This window comes from Acomys minous (genome assembly GCF_964271855.1).
Source record: "Acomys minous genome assembly, chromosome: 7".
NCBI lineage: Eukaryota > Metazoa > Chordata > Mammalia > Rodentia > Muridae > Acomys > Acomys minous.
The window spans coordinates 43,822,001-43,845,269 of record NC_140488.1 but is presented as its reverse complement, the minus strand read 5'-3'; the positions used below and the strand labels follow the sequence as shown (position 1 = coordinate 43,845,269).

The 23,269-nt window shown below is 38.7% G+C and overlaps 2 protein-coding genes across 4 annotated transcripts in view; one reads left to right on the top strand and one right to left on the bottom strand.

The window, feature by feature from the left end:
* The window catches only part of COL4A6 (collagen type IV alpha 6 chain), a 294,528-nt gene extending 274,375 nt beyond the window's left edge, over nucleotides 1–20,153 (bottom strand). For 2 of the 3 annotated variants that reach the window (XM_084790553.1, XM_084790554.1), the window contains exons 1-2: nucleotides 19,907–20,153; nucleotides 19,660–19,711 (exon numbers count right to left, since the gene is read on the bottom strand). In XM_084790553.1, coding sequence (XP_084646679.1) covers nucleotides 19,660–19,711; nucleotides 19,907–19,917 — 63 coding nt within the window. In that variant the 5' untranslated portion in view covers nucleotides 19,918–20,153. Of the gene's footprint in view, nucleotides 1–19,210; nucleotides 19,310–19,659; nucleotides 19,712–19,906 lie in introns of those variants that run through there. The other variant, XM_084790555.1, reaches the window with a different exon arrangement.
* Nucleotides 20,154–21,520: 1,367 nt separating this feature from the next.
* COL4A5 (collagen type IV alpha 5 chain) overlaps nucleotides 21,521–23,269 on the top strand; it is a 187,789-nt gene continuing 186,040 nt past the window's right edge. The window contains exon 1 of the mRNA XM_084790971.1: nucleotides 21,521–21,899. Within this exon, the coding sequence (XP_084647097.1) occupies nucleotides 21,819–21,899 (81 nt within the window). The 5' untranslated portion in view covers nucleotides 21,521–21,818. The remainder of the gene's footprint in view (nucleotides 21,900–23,269) is intronic.

Sequence of the window (23,269 nt, the reverse complement as noted above, 5' to 3'; positions counted from 1 at the left end):
CAAGTAGATACAGTACAGCCATAAACTCAGAGTGCGGAAGGATTATGATCTCAGTGTGCCAGTTAGATTTGCTGAGCTATCTTTTCACTCCACTATCACCCCACCAATTTTGACAAAAGCCTCATATGCTTTTGAGTCTACTGCGACCTTCTGGTACTCAAACACCAACTCACTCTCCCAATTTCTTTATATGGAAAAGGAGACCTGAGTGACATGGGAAAGTGGCTTGACAGCCAGCTTACAATGAATCAAGTGGGCGCAAAGCTCTTGATCAACTAAACACTGCGTAGCAAAGGTATTGTCTGGAACTAGGAGGCACTGCCCAGAATTTCCCATTACAGTTAACCAACTTCTGGTGCAATATAAAAAGAAATCTGCACAGTATGGACGCCTGACTAATAGATTTTTCTGTTTTCATGCCAGAGAATCAAGGCTGAGGAGGCAAGTTTCTATGGAAAGGGTTATCAGTCATTGTCGCACAGTTTATAGCATTTGATTCATTTATTCCTGGTTGGAGAAAGTAGGAGCTTAATAAGACCTTATTGTGGAACTCTGAAGAAAATGTGGACCTTAAATATTTAGAATTCTTGTTTTTGTGATGTCAAGGATTTTAATCTAGGGCCCGTGGTGGGCAAGTCCGAGCCATTTACATATATTCTTCTAGGCTTACAGTAAGGTTATTATGCCAGCTAAAATAAAGCAAGGGCTTTTTAAAGGGTTATGTGGAGATATGTATGCAACACAATGGCCAGTACAAATGTCACCGAAAGGTTTTGTAGACCTGTTATCCTGGAGGGAAGATGAGGAAAGAGCTCAAGGTCAATCCTGGCAACATGAGAGCTAGTTTTTAAAAACCATTCTATAAAAAAAATGTGAATCCCAAATGAGAGTACTAATGTGACAATTCAGGTGGAAGGAGATACTTGACTTAATCTGAACGTATTTTAAAAGAAATAAAACGTTTGAGTTGATTCCATGGAGGGTCTGGCTTACAGAGTTAATTATGACATTGGGGATGGTTAGGATCATTTCAGTCTAACCAAAGGTTATTTTTTCAAGTCTGTAATCCCGTAGATGAAATAATAGGATAGGTATCAGAAGAGATAGGCACCTCAATGCTTTTAGCCACAAGTTTCCACTGTTTTGCTGGAAATAGGAAACTTTAGCCTTGACTGTCTTCTAAGCAGTCAAGTAGAACTTGGTTGCCCATCCTTGATCCATGGTCCTCTAGAGGATGGCAAAGATTAAAGGCCAGGTAGGAGTGAGACACCCATTGCTGCTGTTTTTCAGGGACCTTGTAGGTAATGGCTGTCAGTTCTTTTCTGTACCAAGGTTTTCAGAAGCGTCACATCCTCATGCTGCATTGATTAAAGATTCCATTCTCTCTGCATGTAATTTGTGACAAAGAGCATGAGCTGAGGATTAAATCTATGGGTACTGAATAGAGAGTACAGAGAATTCATAGACATAGGAATTTCAGTGTGTTTTAATGAACCTCTGATAAAACCCTTCACAATTATGCTCTGTAGTCAGTGACTAATAGGTTGAGGAGGAAAAGATTATATTCAATCTGCCTGTTAACCACAAGACTGATCAGTTTCAATAGAAAATGCTCTGAGGTAGAAAGAAATATAATAGGACAGTGATCTAATGTCCCAGAAATCTTGATGCTATCTTCTAATTTCTCTCTCTAATTGGTAAGATGTTAATGTTAAGGCCTTTCCTAAGGCCTGCTCCCCATCAACATGGAGGAAGAAGAGAGTTATCTTGCTCAATTGATCAGACTTTGGAAACCACAATCTTCTAACATCATCATAGCAGCACACACGAAGGGCTTTGATGGGCACTAGGGCAAGATTGTGGACGCTGAGCCCTGCTCTTTCCAAGAAAACCAGCGAAACACTACTCCTAGTATACAGTAGCAGTGGTAAAAACAAACATGTCTTTGAAGTGGATTTGGAGCGTTGCTCAGCAGTTTCTAAGTTCAGTCTAGACAACCAATTTTAGAGGATTTCAGAGAAAAGGGAGATTAATGGAAGTGTGCCAAAATAGCCATTGCTTGCCTTCTGGAGACGGCATGATTTCAATAGACCTCAGCAAATGAGTAGGATTTTTCTTCTTTCTAGCTAATTGATTTTATGTAAACATAATTTTAAAGGACTATAAATAGTACCACACAATCCCACACATACAAGCCTCTCTCTTACAGTACAGATCTCTACAAGATTTTCTTAATTCAGAATTAGGGAAATGTAATTTTTCCTACCTATAAGATCCAAAAATGGAAGAGACAAACCATTCTTTCATGTTATAAATAAAATATAAAACCTGCTTTTCTTATTAGAGTGGTCTCAAATAGCTTCTTTCTTGGATCACTGCAATCAATTATATTTGGACTTAATGTCTCCTAAATATGTCCAATGTGCAGCTCCAGGATTGCTGTGAATACAGTCTAACAAAAAAATTGTAAACTTACTTAAAACACAACCAACTTTTTATTGAAAGGTATGTCCACATTAAAATCCCACAGTGAAATTATATTGTGTATAATTAATAGATGTTATTAAAATATTATTAGATTATTTTTCTACTTTATTCTAGGAACATGATCACACAGTTCTCAAGCATGGACTTCAGAGATGGCCTTCATGTGACAATATCAAAAGGTTGAATGTAGCTTGCCCAGAGGAAGCTTTTAACAAAATAGAAGACCTTTTGGTGAGATGGGATGTACTGGATCACAAGGCAATATAGGATTGTAGGAAAACTGACCGACTCAACTTGAGGCCCTGCAAACGATGTTTCTATCTATCATACAGGTGATCGCTTGTCATTAAGCTCTAGCCTCTTTCATCTACAATATGGTATCATAATCTCTTCCTAGTTCAAATCAGTTAAAAGGGTTCTCTTTAACCAGATTTGTGATGGTAGTATCCTCATTATTATTCATATTTCCAGTATTTGAAGTTTCTTAACATTCCCTCTAGAAGAGTCATATTCATTTTAATTCATTAGTTTGAAAATTTTTTCTTTATGTATTATTGTTTATTACTTTTAGCAGCCTAGTCTAAAAGAATTTCTTCTTTCCTTTTTTTTCCTTTTTTCATTTTCTTTTCTTCTTCTTCTTCTTTTTTTTTCTTTTTAGACAGCGCTTACTGTATAGCCATGGCTGCCTTTAGCTCACAGAGTTGCACCTGCCTCTGCCTCCTAAGTGCTGTGGCTAAGAGTGCCCCTTGCCTGGCTATTAGAAAAAGTCTAAGTAATACACACTGACCTGCATATTGGAGATAAGACATCTAAAGGAGATCTGACTATAATATTCACTCTCTACCTGAGAAACAGCATTGAGGACCAAGGAAGGTAGCAGAGTAAGTACCGACAAAAGTGAAGTGGATGGTAGTTTTGGATGCAAGAGTGGTCGTCACATGGGAGCAATCATGACAGAATATTTGCTGTTGAACTTAAACTCACAGATTCAGTTTCTGAAGAGACCTGAGTACATATTTGGCATGCACAGAATTTTGCATTCTTCCCCATTTTTCCTGTTTGCCCTTCCTTACATTTGTTGATAAAACAGTGAAGGTTATGGATTAACCACCAATTAGAGTCTAGTTAGATATTGGCATACATTTCGATTCCTTCACTTGGTAGCCTCATGATTCTCAGAAATCTATGCAACTTTTCTGAGTGTCAGGTTTTTCATTGGTAAATAGAATAATGACAGTATTTATGGCATAGAGTTGGGCGCACACAGTATTTAAAAAGTATTCATTATTATGTTAAAATGAATAATATATATTGTTTACAACCTTCCAACAAATTTTCTCAATAATGATACAGCCTTTAAAGTTGTTCATTATCCTTTTCAAAACTATCTTGTCCAAATTCTTAGCAAAACTCTGAGAGAAAGGAATAATGAATGAATGAATGAATGATATTAGTAATAGTGCAGAAATCATTTGTATTTTGATGCAAGTAATTCACAGTAATATATATGATTATCAGTGGTCAAAGGGAAGGATCTAATTTTAGACAGTGATAAAAAGGCAGAGAAAATATGTGGAGACCCTTCTGTAGTGAAGTGCTCTCAGAAGATTAGTGATTGGACAAATATTAACCAATGATAAAAAATTACTTAAGATTTAGTTGATCCTTTTTAAACCTTTAATTTAAGAATGAACCTCTCTTCTCTCTCCCCCTGCACGTGTTTGTAGTGTGAGTGTGTGTGTGTAATATTAGTTTGATATTACAATAATTCTTAAAGTTAAGAACTTGTGGGTCTCCACAAACACACTTGTTGACATCTACATGTGAGACTAGTAATAAAAAGCAAAAAATACTTCTCCAGACCTTAAATGATCTTATATAAGAAGTAGGTCTAATAGAACAACACTAGCTCATTTGCCTCTAAGTCTATCTCAAGAAATTGCTTCTAGCATCCATAATCTAGCTGTTCTTATGATGTGCATATGCTGGAGACTATTTTTAAATGATTTGGATAAATTTTCCTCCATTATGTGAAAGCCTAACATGTAAATCTATAGTTACTGTAGAAAGGAAAAGGGCACTGAAAGACAAGCCATGGCCATGAAATGCAAATGATTATGATAATGTTCACAAAGGTCATGGCAGATGGGCAGAGATTCGAAAATTGTCGAAGCTGGGTGATGGGAACATGGAATCATATTGTACTGCTCTCTGTGATTTATGTGTGAAATTTTCCATAAGAAAAAACCTGACCTTATTACCAAGTGACTATAATAAAGGACTCTGTGAGAAAATATGGAAGAGCTCGCCATTACCATACACATGCCATAAACAAAACTTGTATTGCAATGATGGCCTTGAGATTCTACGTGTAATAACCCCAATTTCAGTATGAAGAATAACAAAATCATCTGTCACCAGAGCATAAGTCTTGGAAAACATTAGAGCAGTATTTAAACAGTTTCTGTGTGACAGAGTCCTAGTCTACAAACTGTATCATTGAATCATATAAAAATCAGCTTCTGCCTCTGCATCGTGAGGAATGCAGGGACATGGTACACACTGAGTGGCTCTTACCTGAAATGCTTAGCCAAAGAAGTATTTAGGGCTTTTATTTGAAGAGGTTACTTAGAATATGTACATGATGAAATATCCTAGGGATGGCACTCAACTCTAAACACGAAACTCACGTATCATTCATATACACCGATACCCACAACCTGAAGGTGATTTTTATATAATATCTTAAGTAATTTTATATATGAAACAAAGTTTCTTAATTTAGAAATTTCCCCTCATGGGTTTGATTTGGGGATGGAGTTGCTCAAACCCTTCCTGCAGATATTCTGGATTGCCCTTGTCACATGCTCTCACAAGGTCTTGTGCCTGTGGATTGAAATGTGTCTTTAAAAGAGAGATTTCTCCTTTATCGCCTCTGACTTTTAGCAATAGTCTACTAAGTTGTGCCCTTTTTTATTAAGCCATTATCAAGAGAGAATTTGGTTAAGATAAGAGGCATCTTTGAAGAACTTCATGATATGTGTGACAGCACATCACACCAAGTGTAACTCCAAATTGAGACAGCATGACAGTGCAGTGATGCCTATATGATGCTTTCAAAGGCTACCGACTCTATTTACAATTCTCACTCCTGATCATTGTTTAGCATCCCAAATATTAGTAAGAAACCAAGCTAGGATCATACCAATGGCTTGTTTTAGGTGGAAATGCAGGAAAAGTAGTATAAATTCCTATTTCTTTCAATCTTAGTAAAGGTCAGGATCCTGTGGCTGGTCCACCTGGGGCCTGTTATTTGTTTGCTTCAAGAAAGAGAACAGGTTTGTTGAAATAGGAATTCTGGGAATCTGAAGACATTCAGATGTAAATTTTCTCTGGGCCTTGATTAAAGGGCCAGAGTCTGTTGTTACCATTTGTCTTTGGGAGTAAATCAAGGCAACCAGTTAGACAACTTTCTTTATAGTAGGCACAATACCTGGCAGAATAGAAAGACAACAGACTGTGAGTCAGAAATCCTGAGTTCCAGTTCAGCTTCCTCTAATGCAGGGCCAATTAGTTACATGCCTTGGGGCAAATCATTTAATCCCATCTTTATGGTCAAAGGATCACAGAATGATAGTTATTCGTTTACCAAAGCAGTAAACCGTAGGAGGTAAGTGAGAGTCAGAGGGAGACCACTTCCCTGACACTAAATTTTCTAAGCTAATGTATCTGTTTATCACTGGGAGCCACAGCAGCTACAACACTGAGTGGTAGAAGGAATGCAAATCCAAAAGAAAAAAAAAACAGACAAAAAATACCTGGCATTAAACCGCAAAGCCTACACTTTATACAAAAGTTATCAAACAGAAAAATTGTTTGGCTTCTGCAGAGGCAAGGACCCAGGAAAGTATTATCCAGACAGACGAGCAACATCTTTCTACAGGGTTAATTAAACAACAGTGTGAGAAGGTCATTAGTGCTGTTCACTGAATATTTCCAGCCCCCGATCTTCAAGACACATGCGAAGACTTTATTTCTTGATTTGGCTCCCACCATAGCTGATCAATGCATATGAGAAAAAGTGGCATGCATCCCACCTATAAAAAAAATATCAAACTGGCAACACAGTAAAAGACTGCATTTTGCTCTTTGTTTCACTACAACAAGCAGTATGCCAGATTATGTCTGCTCCATTTGGGTCCTAAACTGAGGAACAGGTGCTGTCACCCCAGTGACCTCGATAAACACGCTGTGTATATATAAACAAGGAATGAAGGTTATTGCACACAACTAAACTATGGGGACTGGTTTGCTATGGCAGTGTAATGTATCCTATTCTTGGAAAAAAAGATGGCAATTATGAGGTCAAGTAACCTACTCAATAGTGGGCAAAGGTATATTAGCTGCTTTTCTCTGGGCTCATGCGCTTCCATAAGAGCCTCAGTACTTCTCAAAGGCTCATGTTTTAAACTGTTGTAAGATTCTGTTGTAAATATGAGCAGGAGTATGTCACTGCTACCAGCAGTTAATAGTGGACATGAAAACTAAAGAGGACAGCTCAGGCAGGACTGGACAGGCTCGGGGAGGGGGGGCGCGAGGGGGCATGGTAACTTGATATAAATCCTTCTCATTCTCTTCCAAGTAAATAGTGACTGAACGTCATGTGGCTCTTCAATGGCTCATCCGGAATAAGTGGCCCCAGGCCAGTATAAAGCAAGCAGGTATCCTTCCTAATAGAGTTGGCACCTTCACTTGTCAGTCTCTTTAGCCGCAGAATGTGAGGGAAGCTGTACAAACAAGGAGGAGGAGGAAGTATCTTTTTTATTCCCTGGGGCCCTTAAGGGTAACTAAGCTAAGAATAGTGTTATAAACTAGGGGATGAAATTACACACACACACACACACACACACACACACACACACACACACACACTCCTACAAAATTTAAAGCTAACTAAGCTTTACCTTGGTTAATTACTCCCTATGGCTCAGAGGAAGGCAAATCCTCCTCTAACTAGGTCTACTAATAGATATAGAGCTATTACAAGGCTAATGATGAGAACAGCAGAAAGTTAGGTCAGTAATTGTTGGTTGTCTTTTTGGCAAGATCTCTGTCTACTAGAAACATTTCATAGAAGGGATTAGAAAATGATGAACTACACCCCAGTGACGTGACAACTCACTGTCTGGGGCAGCTACACTTTACTGAGCACATGTAGTAAGCACGGATGTTAGGAACAGTCTAGCTAATCCTCCCAACTATATGAGCTAGCTTTTATATTTTCCACATAAAGAGCCTGAAGAGTACCAAGAAGGTATAAAAAACCAAGGGAAAAGAACTACTGCTGAAGTCACAGTGAAACAATTGTAGGATCAGCAGGTATAACCATATTTATTGCAATACCGCTTACAAGAGTCAAGGTATACAGCTAGTCTGCATGTCTATTAACACATGAATGGATAAAGAAAAACATTTATACAACACACAATCAATTGTTGTGTGTGTCTGTCATTTGCACGTGTATGTATTCATGCTCATCTGTGTGTGAGCACACATATGTATGTGTATGTGTATGCCTGAAATTGACATTGGCTGTGTTTTCCTTTTTCAATTTCTTTATTGAGACAGTTTCTCATTGACTCCAGAATTCACCTGCTCCAGCTACTTTAGTTAGCCAGCTTTCCCCAGGGCATCCTTTTATTTTTTGCCCTTCAAATGCTAGGATTATAGGGGACCACCACGACTTTTGTGAGCTAAAATATTTGATAGGGATAGGTTAAATGGAAAAATGCCCATGCAGCAGACTATCTTTGTTTATAAGAATTAGATATTTGGAGAGGGAATGGCATCGTGGTATTAACTATTTATAATGGTCAAAGAAAAAAATCCATATAAATTGTCATTTCACCATTTTTGTGTTGGGTATATTAGACTATCTTCAAATACTTTCTAAGTAACCTAAAAATTACAGAAAAGTTTCAAGCATAGTGCAAATAAATCACTTCAAATGAGCGCATACTCTCTTAGGTTACAGGGCAAGCAAAACTGAACTTACAAATAAATGTATGTATATGGATCTTCTAAACTGCAGAAGGGAGTTACACTCAATATGACTCTGAATAATCATATTTAGAGCACACTGCTCTGTATACTGACTGAAAACGAAAGAGAAAAGCATCTATCTCTCCTAGGGCTTTCACCTATAGCAGAAATTGAGCAATGTGGGAGTGTTGGGACTTTAGTGACTGGCAAAATCAAACTGAAGATTCAAAGTAATTGCTTCATTTCAAAACAAGGTTAACTACAACTCTCTTCTAGCAAGACCATTGCACCTTCAATCCTGAGCATAATCTTAGGGTGTAAAGCAGTAAGGGAAAGATCTGACAGGAGGAAGAAGCAGAAGAATCTGGAAATTAAAGGGTTGCAGCTGTAAGCTTTTGACATGGAATATACTGCTGCTTTGTTCTCATCATTCCGCTAAGACATAAAACTCAGAAAAATGAGACCTGGAAAGGTAGTTTAATAGTACAGCATTTACTTAGCAAAGGATGATAGAGTGATGCTCTGGGCCAATCTGGAGTGCATGTGTGTACCTACACACACACACACACACACACACACACACACACACACACACGGTCCTCTTTTTTATTTAAAATAATTTCTATTGTGATCACATCCTTTCCCTTCCCCCAACTCCTCCCAGGTTTTTTTCTTTTGCCTTAAATGTGAGATTCAATAAGTAACAAGAAATGAAAAACCCTATCAATTTTAAATTCTATGTGTTAAGCTACATTTACAGAAAGAAAATGTACACAAATGGTAACAACATGGCACATAACCTTTAAGAAGAGCAAAGGTGATGTGACTTGAGAGACTTGAAACTTACCCTTCAGAACTGACTAATGAAATGAAAGAATGTGCCTCCAATGGAACAGAGTTAATCTCAAGATTCAAGTAGCATTTGCTGAGTACCAGGAAAGATATGAAAAGTGTTGTGGATGTTTTCTCTTTAAATACCTCAGTCATTCAATGAAATAGGTGCTATTGTTTCACAAATAGAACAAGAAGACACAAATATATTAAATGATTTTCTCGAGGAGAAAGAACCAGTATATAACAGATGAAATTTGATTCAAGATTTAATTCCAGCTCTGGTCTGTGGCAAGATCTGTCCAATGGCAGCTCCTGTCATGAATCAAATGAGCATCAAATGCACAGACCCCTGGTGTCTATACCTACAAAGCACTGTAGTAACTGCTATTTAGGGGAAGCAGTAAAGTGGCCGTTGAGCTTTCCCCATTCTTTTTATGCGTTATAGTTGTTTGAACAATCAATGCTATGTACCCTATCTACTCATTTATCCATCCATTCATATACCTACCTATACATCCAACTAATCTTTGCCTTTAGCCTGCTCCTTTGGGGCATCATCCCAAATTACCTCTTGTATCCCTTACCCTGCTCAGGAAGTTGTAACAACAGCAGCATGCATGTCCACTCAATACAAGCCAAATTCTTCTCTGCTTTGATGTTAAGGCCTCCCATAACTTGACCTTGTTTCAACTCTGCAGTTATTTCCCTTTGCTCCACAAAAATCAGCCGGTGATTCAGCCAGACATCTCCTAAAGTCCTCTATTTAACCATATTTCTACCTGCCACAGCTGCACTTGTTCACAATGTTCACTGCAAAAGGAAATTTGACTGAGGTCAGCTGGGGGCTGAAGTCTAGCCTGCTTCATGTGCGAATTGGAGTGCGGCCAGCAGTAGAGCTGTATTTGCTTAGAGGAAAGAGTGTCTTTCTAGTTTGTGTGTGTATGAATTTATGTGTGAGAGAGATGAAGACAGAGAAAAGTAGAGAGTTGTGTGGATATTGACAAGGAAATACAGATTATTGTTTAACTGAAGACTATTTTGAGATTACAATACAAAACATTAATCCAAAAGGCCTTCGCCTGATGAGATGCACTATCAGAGTGCATCAGAATTTTCTTCATGTTATATAACTAAAATAAAACAGAGACAGCTGGGGACTAAAATGTCTATGATGCAAGTTATGATTTTCTTTTGCATCTTTTCAGTTTCTTCTTTCTTACTGACTTATTAACAAACTACTTATTTTTCTTTGGTTTTTATTTCAGGGGATCGTATGAGATTTAGTTTGGAAGAAAGTATATATGTATATATACACACATATATATACTGTCAGAGAATTCTAAAAATATTCTAATAAACTCTTTCTTTTTCATTAATAATATCGACATTATTATCCATAAGAAAACTCTGGCTCTCTCAAGCTCAGTACTAGAAGAAATTTATGCAATTTCATCCTGGCTCAGTGGAGACTACTGAAATCTGCAGTGTGTATCCCCTGGCTTTACAGGAACTGCCATACTCACAAGCAGAAGTCACAGAAAAATGGTCATTCAATGCTTAATCCAGAAAGAAATGTCACTTAATGTTTATTCTCTCAAGAGAAAAATATGTTTTTGTGTCTTTTGAAAACCAGTTTGGCCTTCAAAAGACCCAGGCCAGTATATTCCAGGAAAGCCTAGCCTCTGTGAAATGTATGTTTCATGGTCAAAGAAATTTGTAGGAGTAGCACAGGCTCCTCTTAACACAAGCAAACCAGATTGAAAGATAATGGCAAACTAACCCCATTGATGCTAAACAAAAGGACTAAGACTTCAAAGATGCCTGTTGAGGTGCCTTTAGAAAGAATCTTTAGCAGAGACCAGGATCTCCACAGGAGGTCACAAAGGTAGGGCTAGAAGGATGAAGTAGTTTTGGGTAATCTGGAGCAAGTTTAATAACAATTCTATCTCTTTTTCTCCCATAGGAAACTTGAAAAAAAAAACATATTTAACAATAAGCAATTTTCTCTAAATTCTTCCACAAATGGCTTCACCAAGTATCTCTAGGAAAGTGGCAATCAATTGCAGTGACAGAAGAGAATAACAGAGATGGTCATTTAAAGTTGAAGGTATTTAATAGTTTCCCTGAGATCATAGTTTATGATGGAGTTTGTATTTGTCTGTAAACACAAGCACTTTGTTTTGAAACATTGTGTGAAAAATTAAGTTCCAGAAAAAGACATGTTAGAGTTGCATATGAAAGCCATAAAGAGCTTGAGAAGAGGGGCGTGCATTAAGGTGTTGTTCCTGGGAGTCTTTAGGTTTAAAGCTTGGACTTTGGCTAGGTCACCAAGGCAGGTATAGGCACCCACCATCCGTACAACATTAAGGATATAAACAACAGCAAAAGCAGGGAAAGGAGGAACAAAGAAGTCCAGCATCTCCCAAGTAAAACTCCATTAAAACTCCGAACTTTTGAAGTCTTTATATGAAAATAGCAAAGCAAGAGATAAGGAATCATAAATATTTCTCATCTTCCACATACGTTGACTCACTCCCTCAGACCTTTACAACTTGCTCTTGTGGGAGTTTCCTTTGGACCTGACACCAAGGTCCTGACATGAGTTTAAGCTTTGCACATAGAGCAAGGGGCATGCTTAGTCTAGCAGTCCTGCTCTTGTTGACCCTTCATTGTCCTCAGCACTGACCCTTCATCCTGTAGACTCCAGGCCCGGCCTTCAAGGTGATCTGATAAGTTGTCAGAACTGTGTGAGATGTCTTCCTGGGAGACAATTTCCTCTTCTGGCTGGCACCAAGCTCATTTTGTCTTTTCCTTCTCCCAGTATGAGATTCCTGGGGAAATTCCATCGCCTTGGGGTTCATTGTTTTAGTAGACTGATAGTCAAAGGGAGAGAAACTATTGTCCCTCTTTAGAATATCTTTGCTCCTGCCTGGATGGCTTCAGATTGCCTAAATTTTATGTGGCAGGAATGAGTCCTCCATTAATAAATAATTCACCATTGTGATTAACTCCACAGGGAATATCCAACAAAACTTCCATGCCACTTATAACTTATAAACCTGCATAGATGAACAGGCTGGAGTCTAGGTATTAAGATAATGCTTTTTATGATCCCTCTAGCTTAATTTCTCAAAATCTAGTAAGTCACACCATGTTGGGAGTTTACATTTCCCTTCCCATTGTCAACCAGAATGTCTGGCACACAGTGGGCTCTAGATAAATTTTCAATGAAGAAAAGAAGAGCACTGAAGGGCAAAAACCAAACACAGACAGTCAAAGGATACAGAGGGAAAAGGAAAGAAAAATCCAATTTTAAACTTTGCTTTAATGAATAAGAACACAGGCATGCTTAGAAACAGTAGGAAGGCTGACTACATGGGGAAAAAGAAAGGAAGAGGAGAGGATGGGCATAAATTTGCGTGGCGTACTGAGCCAATACCAGAAGGATAATTGTGATGTAAATTTGAGTTCCATGGGACAGCAAGAGAGGGGCTTGGGTAGCACGAAGGAGTGGCATAATCTTGTTTGCTTTAGCATAAGCACCTTGGCTTTTGGAGAGGGAGGCTATCAGCAAAGTAGGTGGAGCAGCAGGAGAGGACTGAAGCCAGAACAGTTCAGGTTGTTTGTAGAGACCCAAGATAAGAGATGATAAAAAGCCTCAATTGGAGACAGTAGCCTATGCTGTGCTTTTTACCTACTTCTGCCTTTTCTTAGATCAGTGAGCTTGGATAAATGTTAAATATCCAGGACATGAGAATGCTTGTTTTGTATGATTTCACAGGATAGCCTGAGGCCATTTATGAAATAATGAGAGAACTCTTTGTAAACCTGTATCACTGCGGGATATTTGTTATTGTGGTAGACATGGAGAAAACAATGAGGGCAATATTAAAACATGACCGTTGCAGGAGATAGAACCTAAAGGTGAGAGACTCTTCTTTGATATCTCTCCTTTACTCGTTTTTTTATTTACCATTTCTCAAATCTGGGAATTTGTTTTCAATTTTCCATTGAAATAACAGTAAATAGAGAATAACTGTCAGAGGTGGGATGGGAATTTAATACCTACGCAGTACATAGCATGTTGACATTATCTTATTTAACTTTGAAAAGCACAAAAATACCTAATGAGGAAGCTATAATTTCCTTTTTTGGTGATGAAAAAATAAGTGTCACAAAGGTACATTAAGTCAGACAACTGTGGATAGAGGCAGCATTTATCAAAATTATAATTCTATCATCTCTTAGACATTGCACCATCACACGGAATTTTTAAAAATTCTGTCTCTGTCTCTGTCTCTGTCTGTCTGTCTGTCTGTCTGTCTGTCTGTTTCTCTCTCTCTCTCTCTCTCTCTCTCTCTCTCTCTCTCTCTCTCTCTCTTGGGTCCTGGCCCGCTGGAAAAATCGAATCAGAGATCACCTGAAAGAGGGAGTGGGGGTTGAAAGTAGGATACAGAGACGTGAGAAATAACGAATCAAGTCAGGAAATTTCTGATCAAGATTCACTTTAATGCTGACTAGCAGGAACATATATAGAGCAAGATCAATAAGGATCTATTCTAATCTCACTCACCCTAGCCCCCTGGGCAAGAATACAATAGCCTAAATTGCTCCCTGTAGACCTGTAGACCTTCCTAGTTCATTGTAAGAACTTCCTTGATCCTCTGGGTGGTTCCAAGTTGGGATTTCCCTACTTCTTTCAAAGGTAAATAGTCCAAGGATAGCCTAGACCTCATGAGGCAAAGGTCAGCAACTTGAAGGTCACAGCATACAGCCTAAGCACAGGATTTCTGACATGGCAGAATTTGGCATGGGTTCCCACATCTCTGTCTCTCTCCCTCTCTCTCCCTCCCTCCCTCTCCCTTGCTCCCCCCCCCCCTGTATGTGTGTGTGTGAGCTGTGCTGTGTGAGGAGAGAAGATACACATGTGGAGGTCAGAGGTCAATTTTGTGCAGTTGGTTTTCTCCATCTTAAGTGTATGTTCTGAGGATCAAAATCCAGCCATAAGGCTTGAGGTGCTAGGGACTTTACTCACTAAGCCTTCTCACTGAATCCAGGGTTGTTTGTTTGGGTAGAGAGATCTATATTTGATTAATAACTCTTGAGATATAGAAAGGAAAGATAATTACTGCAGGCTGTCAACTGTAGATGTGTATATTCACTAGAAAGTCATATCCTAACTACATGTGGCATGTCTGGTAGTATCATGGTCATTCCAAGTTGAAGAGGTCTAAAATTATTTCAGTAAGAAAAAAAATCTGATATACATATGAAGGGCTGGATAGTAGTTCACTAGCTAGAGGAGAAGGTGTGAATTATAGAGGAGCATATTCTAGACATGGATGACAACATACCCAAAAGCAAAGAAAGGGCAGAGAGCATGGTGTGATATGAGAATGGTGAGAATTTTCGTTTGACTTTAGTATAATACACACTAAGAGTGTGGGAAGGAGAAACACAAAAATATGAACCTGAAAAGATATATGAGGAAAGAATGGAGAATGGAAACTGCAAAGAAGGCATTTGGCTTGGTAGTTAAACATGCATTAGTAGCTGAAACAAGGCCAGTGTAGTGCAGTAACTCAGTCTGGATTGTAATACAGTATTAAAGATGAGAAGAAAGTAGAGGAGAAATTAGCTTCAATTGCATTGAAAAGGTTATATTTACTGAAGAAAATTAAGTCATATATTTTTCCACTTCTGGGTTTAGTTTTGGTTTGCTTTTAAAATGTAGAAGAAAGAGTTCAATATTTGTTGTAGAAAAGAAACTGTAGGTAGAGATCTGCCCTGGAATGTGGTTGAAATAAAATTAACCCCATGTTTTTTTGTTTTTTTGTTTTTGGTGTGTGTGCCCTTTTGGTTTTGTTTTATTTTGGTGATTTCAGCCTTCTTTTTTGCTTGTTTGCTTTGATTTTTTTAAAACTGTTTTTCAATTCAATAAAATATTTAAAATAAATAAATAAAATATTTAAAATTTACAGGTGGACAGTGCCTTATGTAGACATCATAGATTATCAAATAAAAAGCACTGGCCCAATACAGGTTACCTCGTTTCAAGTTTTTGGCCAGTGAGTTCTCAGAGACCTTTAGACACTACAAGCTATTGTCATTACTCGTGTTTACCCTGTAGAACTCTGTTGCTAGATGCTGTTGCTGGAGATATCACGTACTAGAATCAAAGAATATGGAGAAACTAAACCAGTATCAACTTGGAAGCTACACCCCTACTGTCTAGTGCTTCATCTAGTGGCTAGTTTTTACAGTGAAGACAATGTATGTGCTACAGTGGAGAAAAGTAATTATCTACATTTCCCAGCTATAAGTTCTGCAAGCTACAGTTACTGGTCTGGAAAGACTACACACTGATACAATAGTGCCCAAATATAGGAATAACCAAACACCTTCTGACTGGATTTAATGTCCACTCCATAAGATGGAACTTATGCCTGCATCATTAACATGGCCAAGAACCCTTGGTTAGGTTAGATCACAGACTCTCAGGGAGAAAATATTACTACTTTTCTGCTAAATGGGCATAGTATTAAACTATCCCTTAATCTTACTGTTATACCAATAGAACAGTGTATTCCCCTACCATTTTCAGAGAAGTTTCATTTTACAGTTTATGACAATTAACAACTAACACGAAATCCCACAATTGGTCAACATGTAAAGCCTAAAAGCCTAGAGTGCTCAGCGCTAAATGAGACGTTTATTTATTTATTTATTTATCTATTTATCTATTTATTTATTTATTTATTTTAAGTTTGATGATTGCTTTTATTAACATTAGCATTTTGTATTTCTCAGCATTAACGGGACATTCCAACTATTCAAGCCCCACTATAAACCAAGGCAGACAGCCACTACTCCTGTTTATAGAGTGTTGCTTGTGGACAACTCAAAGCAAAATGGCTGAAAGACAATGAAAACAATTATTAACAGCAACCATGGCATTATACTGACCTGTTATGGCTCGCAAATTACGTTGCTGATTCTTTGTGCTGGGGTTCAAGGCAATACCCTTGCAAGTGCTAGTTAAGCATTCTACCAACGTGGCTTATCTCCTTCAGTGAACTTTATGTTTCATTTTATTTTAATTTTTATTTATTTTATTTTATTTTTTAGAGGAAGAGAGGAAGAACATGAAGTTGGGTAAGAAGAAGGTGTGGAATTAGGAGGCTGGAGAGAATACGATTAGAATATATCGTATGGACAATTTTTAGAGAAGAAAAACAGACAGACAGCTGAAAATAAGAGAGGAAGGAACTTTATCCATTTCTTCCTTTCACATTTTTAAACTTTCTCTTTGATCATTTCATACATATACACAGTGTCTATCAAATTCATCTACATTTCCTTCCCTTCTACTCCTCTCATACCCCATCATTACTTCACCCTCCCAACTTCATGTGTTTTTTTTTTTTACCCACTTAGTCCACTTAGCATGATTGCAGGGTCAGTGGAGCATGAAAAACCCATCACGGGCAGCAGATCCAGAAGAAAACTGACACTTCGTCCAGCAGCCATCAGCTGCCAATGGCTCCTGAACATTGAAAACAGCATTCACACTTTGATGGCTGCTCCAATGATTGGGCTGGTGACAATGTGAAGAGCCAGTGTGGGTATGCTTACATTTTTTGAAAGAAAGAAGCTAACATTACAATAAGATCTTGAATACAGATGGCAAACATGCTTTTATCCTTCTCCCCTCCCAAATAAGTGTCCTAGTAGTCTTTAGTCTTTATGTATGCTTGGATGTATTGGTGACCTTTATTAGTGCACTCTTGGATACAAGCAAAATGTGATAAAAACACAAGGATTCACAATACTTTAAGGTACATTTTATCTCTGAGACATGACGGCCTTAGATGAGATTTATAATTTTCTAGGGCTTTCTAATAGGATACAATACATGAAGATAATTTCCTATTAAGCGGTCTCTATTAAGGAACATACTGCGCAGCATTGTGTAAAAAAAAAAAAAAAAAAAAAAAAAAAAAAACCAAACAAGTTTCAAGAGAGTAAGGAGCTATGTTTCTTGAAATTTCTGCACATTGCATCTAATCTACACCATAAGACCCTTATGGACTTAAGCACTTAACTAAAGAGTTCCTGGTGTTCTGCAATTTTAGGTTCTTTCTCACTAAGAAAAACCATGCAGTTATTTCACCTGAAAAACAAATTTAATGGATTTTAACATTTAGCTTTCCATTTCTTTATATTGAATTGCTCTGTAAATACTTTAAAAGAAAAAGCTCAAAAGCAACCACATAACACTATCTTTAATTGCTTACCAATATTCCATTATTGGCAACTTATTTTCACAGCACGAAGACACTTTCCCAAAATGAAGTGCAACTGAGTTCCTATCGATGCATTCAAAAGTTATCTGCATTAATATCACTCAAAGTCCTGTGAATTCAAATGCCTACAACTATCTGAAAAAAACAAAAACAAAAAACAAAAAACAAAACAAACCCAGCACAAATACAGAGAATAGACTCTAGCTGAGACTGGATGAAGAGAATTCAATGCAAGGACATTATGAGAAAAACATCCCCTCAATAATAGCATCTTCTGAGAAAGCATTTTGTGACTCTCATCTCTTTCTCTTTGCCATTTAAAAAAAAAAACCTTCCAACACTAGAAATGTTGAGCACAAGTAAAGGAGGCAGAATACAGCAGAGTAAACCTTGTCAGTGGACCTCAAGGTGTATTCCAGACTTATCATAGTTATTGCAACTGATACAGCAGGTGACACTGTAAAACAATGCATACCCCAGATGTAGAGATGTAGATGTAGAGATGTAGATGTAGAGACTCCCTTCAATACTTGGAAGGACTGAAAACATTCCTCCACCACAGTCAATGAAAAGATATAGTAACACGGAAATGCCGGGCCATCTATGATTATCATACATATGATCATTGCTTTTCTTTAAAAAAAAAAAAAGTCAGTCAAAGACTGAAAATAAAAGTTTTACTGGGGGCATTCTACATTATTTCAAAAAAAAAAATCAGTGGCAAGACTCCTGGACAAAGTGAAATCAAAAGCTGATGTTTTCAATAAATGTGGTATAGACCCTTGAGGAAACTCACATCTCAGTTTATATACTGGAGGAATCAGGTAGGAAAGTGTACAAGAGTCTGAGATCAATATTTTTCCTTACAAAGACTAGCAGAAACATTCTTAAGAGCTTATATTCTGACTTAAGGGGTCACAAAATTTTAGAATTCAATCTTCTGGTATTAGTCGTATTGCTCTTTCTTTGTAAGAAATCATTTCGCCTCACTGATATGTGTCTTAAAGACATCATGTTAGGACAAAGTGGTTTTTGCTCACAAGTGTGTGGGTGATCTTATTGATTGAAATAAGTATGGCTCTAAAAGTATTTAAAAACACTTTTAAAAAGAGCCAATCAGTTAAAATAATTACAATTCACAAGATAAAAATTTTCCAACATGTTTGTTTATAACTTTGAATTTTATAAAGAGGTTGTGGGTTTTTTAAGAAACAACTTATTATTTGAACATGACAGCTAAGTTTATTTTTGCCAGCATAAGTAACTAGAAACTGGAAAACTAACATATCTGATCATTTAGTCCCTTCACCTTTGTGAAACTATCCTAATTGCGTTGGATGCTTCTCTACTTTCTGGGATCCATTAAATGTCTCTTGACTAGATATCTACCCAAATTCCTTTGCCTGGAGTCTCTGTATAAGTACATGGATAATACATAAACAGCCCAGGAAAGGTTAAGTTTTAGAAAGCCTTTCTGCCTTAAGCATTTTAACTTTTGGAGGCATGAAAGTCTTTTCAAGAAAATAGAAACTTTAACTCACATTTGACTCTTTCAAGTTCCAGTTTCAAGCTCCCTTTCCACTCTCTCAAAGGTGTATGTTAATCCACATTCTTATAGATTAGGGAAAGCTATGTTTCTTCAGCTTTGCGGATCTGCCTATTAGTGCAAAAGAAGGCATCAGAGGCCAGCCATCTGGAGCTGTCCTGAATAGATTCACATATGTGTGCATCTTGCATTATTTACCTCTATTTCCTGTTTTCCAAACCTACACCTATATTTTAGGACACAGGAAGACTGCTGAGTCCCCAGAGCACTAGAGTAACACTGTAGCATTAGGCTAACACTTTGCTTGCTACTCCTCTTCAAGAATCCTATTAACTACTATTAGATCGATTGGGTTTGGTGCAACCCTCTGTCACCGCCCCTCCCCCCAACAGAAACACAAGAAGAAGAGGGGAAAAAAAGGGAGGGGGTCTTTTGAAGCCTTACCGCTTCTGCCAGTTCTTTGGTCAGGCATAAGGAAAACAGGAACAGCCACAATCTGAAAAGAGAGGGAGGGTGAGAAACATGGGCTCTCTGGACTGCAGGGTCCTGAGTGAGAAAGTGGTCCCCTAAGCTCCCTTTTGATGCCTACTCCCATTTTTTCTGCAGTGACAGAAGTGCAAATATAGTCCTGGCTGGGCGAAGCAGTCCAAAGTTGGAAAGAGGAGTGGGGTTCTGAGCAGCAACAGCTCACCCAGGGTGCATGCTTGTGGCTCCTCTGGAGCTGGGTCCCGGGAGACTGCTAAACTGCTCCGCGGCGCGGGCTCATCTAGGCTCCGTTGATGCTTGGCAGCTTGTTCCTTACTCAGGACAGTGTAAGGGGGCGAAGTGGCGTGGTTTAAAAGAAACTAAAGTCAGCTGCTAGAAAAAAAGTGCCCCGAAGGAAAACACACTCAGCGGTGCCCGCTACAACTTGTAGCACTCAGGAGATAGTTCCATGCGCCAGGGGGAGGAAGGAATGGAGGGGAACGGGGCGGGGCTGTCTGCTGTCAATCATTCCCTCTACCTTGGGACGCTGCTTGTCTTTCTGAATTTCAAGCGCCTCTGCATAAAGCACTTCCAAATCTTCATGCACAGGTCTCTAGAGACCCATGCACCAAAATCTATGCAACCTGGCACCGTACATTTCCATAAACTAACACATGGATATAATTAGGTATATTACTACTACATAGGCAGACCTGAAAGAGCACTGGCACAGGGGCCCAAATGCGTGGACACTTATCCTAACTTTCTGATTGTATACTAAGCATTTGGGAAGGTGAGGGGGCAGTCCCTAGAGTTGTAAGGCTACAATCTCTAAACACACTAGAAGTGAGGTCCTTATAAAACGGATTCAAAATATCGAGAGAACGTAATTAATCCTAGGGACTGAGACAAGGGATATTTTGAAGAATTCTTCCGCAAATTCCCAAAAAGCACTCCAAGGAGTAGACATAATGTATCCTTTTGGTCTTTTGCTTCTTAAACATTTCTATGAGTTATCAAAGTAATATGCATGCTTACTTTATCTGGGAGACACCAATTCAACTACTATTGACTCTGCATAGACATTTCTAATGAGATGTTTGTGTCCATCATAAAGAATTATACTAATGCTATTTAATTACCTGCCATAAGTCCTTCTGAAACACAAGTATGGTAGTCACTTCCTTTTATGTTAGCTTGATATAAGTGATAAATATTAATTATAGTACTCAGCATATGTAAGTAAAAACATTTGCCTAAGTTATATAATATTTAACCATGTAAAATTATTAACCTACTTAATGCATCCTTCATATGTTATGCACTAAATATTCACAAATACATATGTTCATTTTCTTACTGTATTTATAGATATGTATTTGCTCATCCTCTGTTTGTATATAGAAACTCTGTCCTAGCAGAACGTGGAAGGCAAAGGACAGCAGCCCAAGGAGCAGAGTCAAAAATTTGTCTCTAATGATTAACAATAAACAGCATCATATCTTTGAAATCCATCCGCTGGAAAAAATAGTCCCGCTCAGGTCTGTTTGTACATGGCTTTGATGCTCACATCAGAGGGAAAACTGGACTGTCAGGAGAGAGTAGCATTAAGAAAAGCTGCAAGTGAACAAATAAGAAATTTTTGTCTTTGGACTTGTGGTGTTCAGTCAACTGTTCTTGAAGTTTCCCTCCCTCAAATAACTGAGCGTCACTCCCTCACAGGTTGCCGGTGCAGTGTGAAGCAGTGGCGGAGCGATACTCAAATTCCCCAGCGCTGGCGGGGAGGGGGCGGTGCAGGGAAGAGAGCAAGGAAAGTAGATTTGTAGGACGTGAGTGAGGAAAGTTTGCAAGTCCCAACAGAAGGCAAAGTGCTCCCGAGAGACCGGCTTTGGGGAGGGGAGGGGGGAGGGAAGAACAGCTTCTTCTTTCTTTTCTTGTTCGGTTTTTTTTTTTTTTTAAATCACTTCAGTCTTATAAAAGCTTTCTCTTCACCCAAGTGCACCGGCATAATTGGGACACTCACTGTCCCTTTCTAGCTGTAGCTCTCTTCCCAATAACCCGTCAAGATTATGTCAATCGGTCCGAACAGAACTGGGACTCCGTGCGGGTGCTGAAGGAGCTGCGGGAGCCAGAGAAGAATGCAAGTGCCTGGAGTGTGCCTGGCTGCCGGCTGGGTCTTACTGGCCCTGTGTCTGTGGGGGCAGCCCGCAGAGGCTGCGGTAAGTCCTCCCTCCCGCCCCACGGAAACCACTGGATCCTTTACCTTACTTACTCCTTGACCTTGACTAGGGAAGTCAAATTTGGCTTTTGCTAGAAAGAGACATAATTCACAAAGCTGGTCCGAGGGAAAAATTCAAGCGTTTAAAAACAGGGCCGCTTGCTTCTCTGAAGCTACCTCTTCCAGGACAAGAGTGGAGCCAAGGCTGGGCAGGGGGTGCATATTAATGGGTCACTGAGCTCTGGTGGCTAGTTAAAACTTTTCCTCCTCTCGACCGACCCCCCACCTTGAGTAGCTGTCCACCAGCTAGCTGTTTTCAGTACTTGTAAACAGCCTACACACTCTCGAAACTTGGCTTAATAGTTTGATATTTGGCTCCTCAGAAATTGAACTACAGTCAAAGTGTTAATAGCCTTGGTGGAGTTTTTCTCTTGGCATATGCTTTTTTTCTTAAGCAACATGAACCTACCCCCACCCCAGGGCTGTAAAGTTCTGACCTGCTTTCTGACCTGTTGACACCATGCCTATACAAATGTTAAAGTAACATACCAATCAAAGTGAAGGAAAGAAGCACAGCTTTGGGCTTCAGGAGGGTTGCACCTTTAAAAAAAAAAAGTTAGGGGTTTCTGTTTGCTCACAGCTTTTTCTTTTTAATTCCCAAAAAACACCGGAACAAATCGAGAGTTTGCCTTTCACCTACTTAAAGGGGAGAAATTCTTAATTTTCAAATGGGAATGAGCTTTGTGGGTTAGAAGAGTGGGGGAGGATGGATGCACATGTGAGATGACAGAGCAAAAAGTTCCACTTGCGTTTAGGAATGTAGACTGGATGCCACAGTCTGCTCCTGAGCACGGAATCTGGGTAGTCCCAGCACCCACTCTCCTCCTGGACCTAAGAGGGAAAGGCAAAGGAATGAAAGGCTTTTGTTGCAGAAACTGTTCTCCAGTTTGAAGCCATCATACTTAATTTCATGTGACTTGTGGATAACTAAGTGTGTGACAAATTATTTAAGTGTTATGTTTGAGTAATCAGAATGGATGTTAAAAAAAAACCACTTAAATATGACATTACATGAGGGCTTAGGCCTTCACATGGTTGAGTGACTAGCAATCCTTTAGATGCAAATACTATACAACAGATATTCTGAGTCCACTTGAAAGTCAGCTGACAGGGTTCCTATTGCCCTCAGCACACCTCAGATCACACTGCCCTCTGTATGCCCTGGAAAAAACCATGTGTGTGGCTAGTATAAAAAGTAACTTTTATGTTATTGTAATCACAACATAATTATGATGGAAAATCTGCTGGAAAACCTACACATATCAATTGTTTTAATTATGCATACCATCATTTTCCTCTATCAAAGCAGAT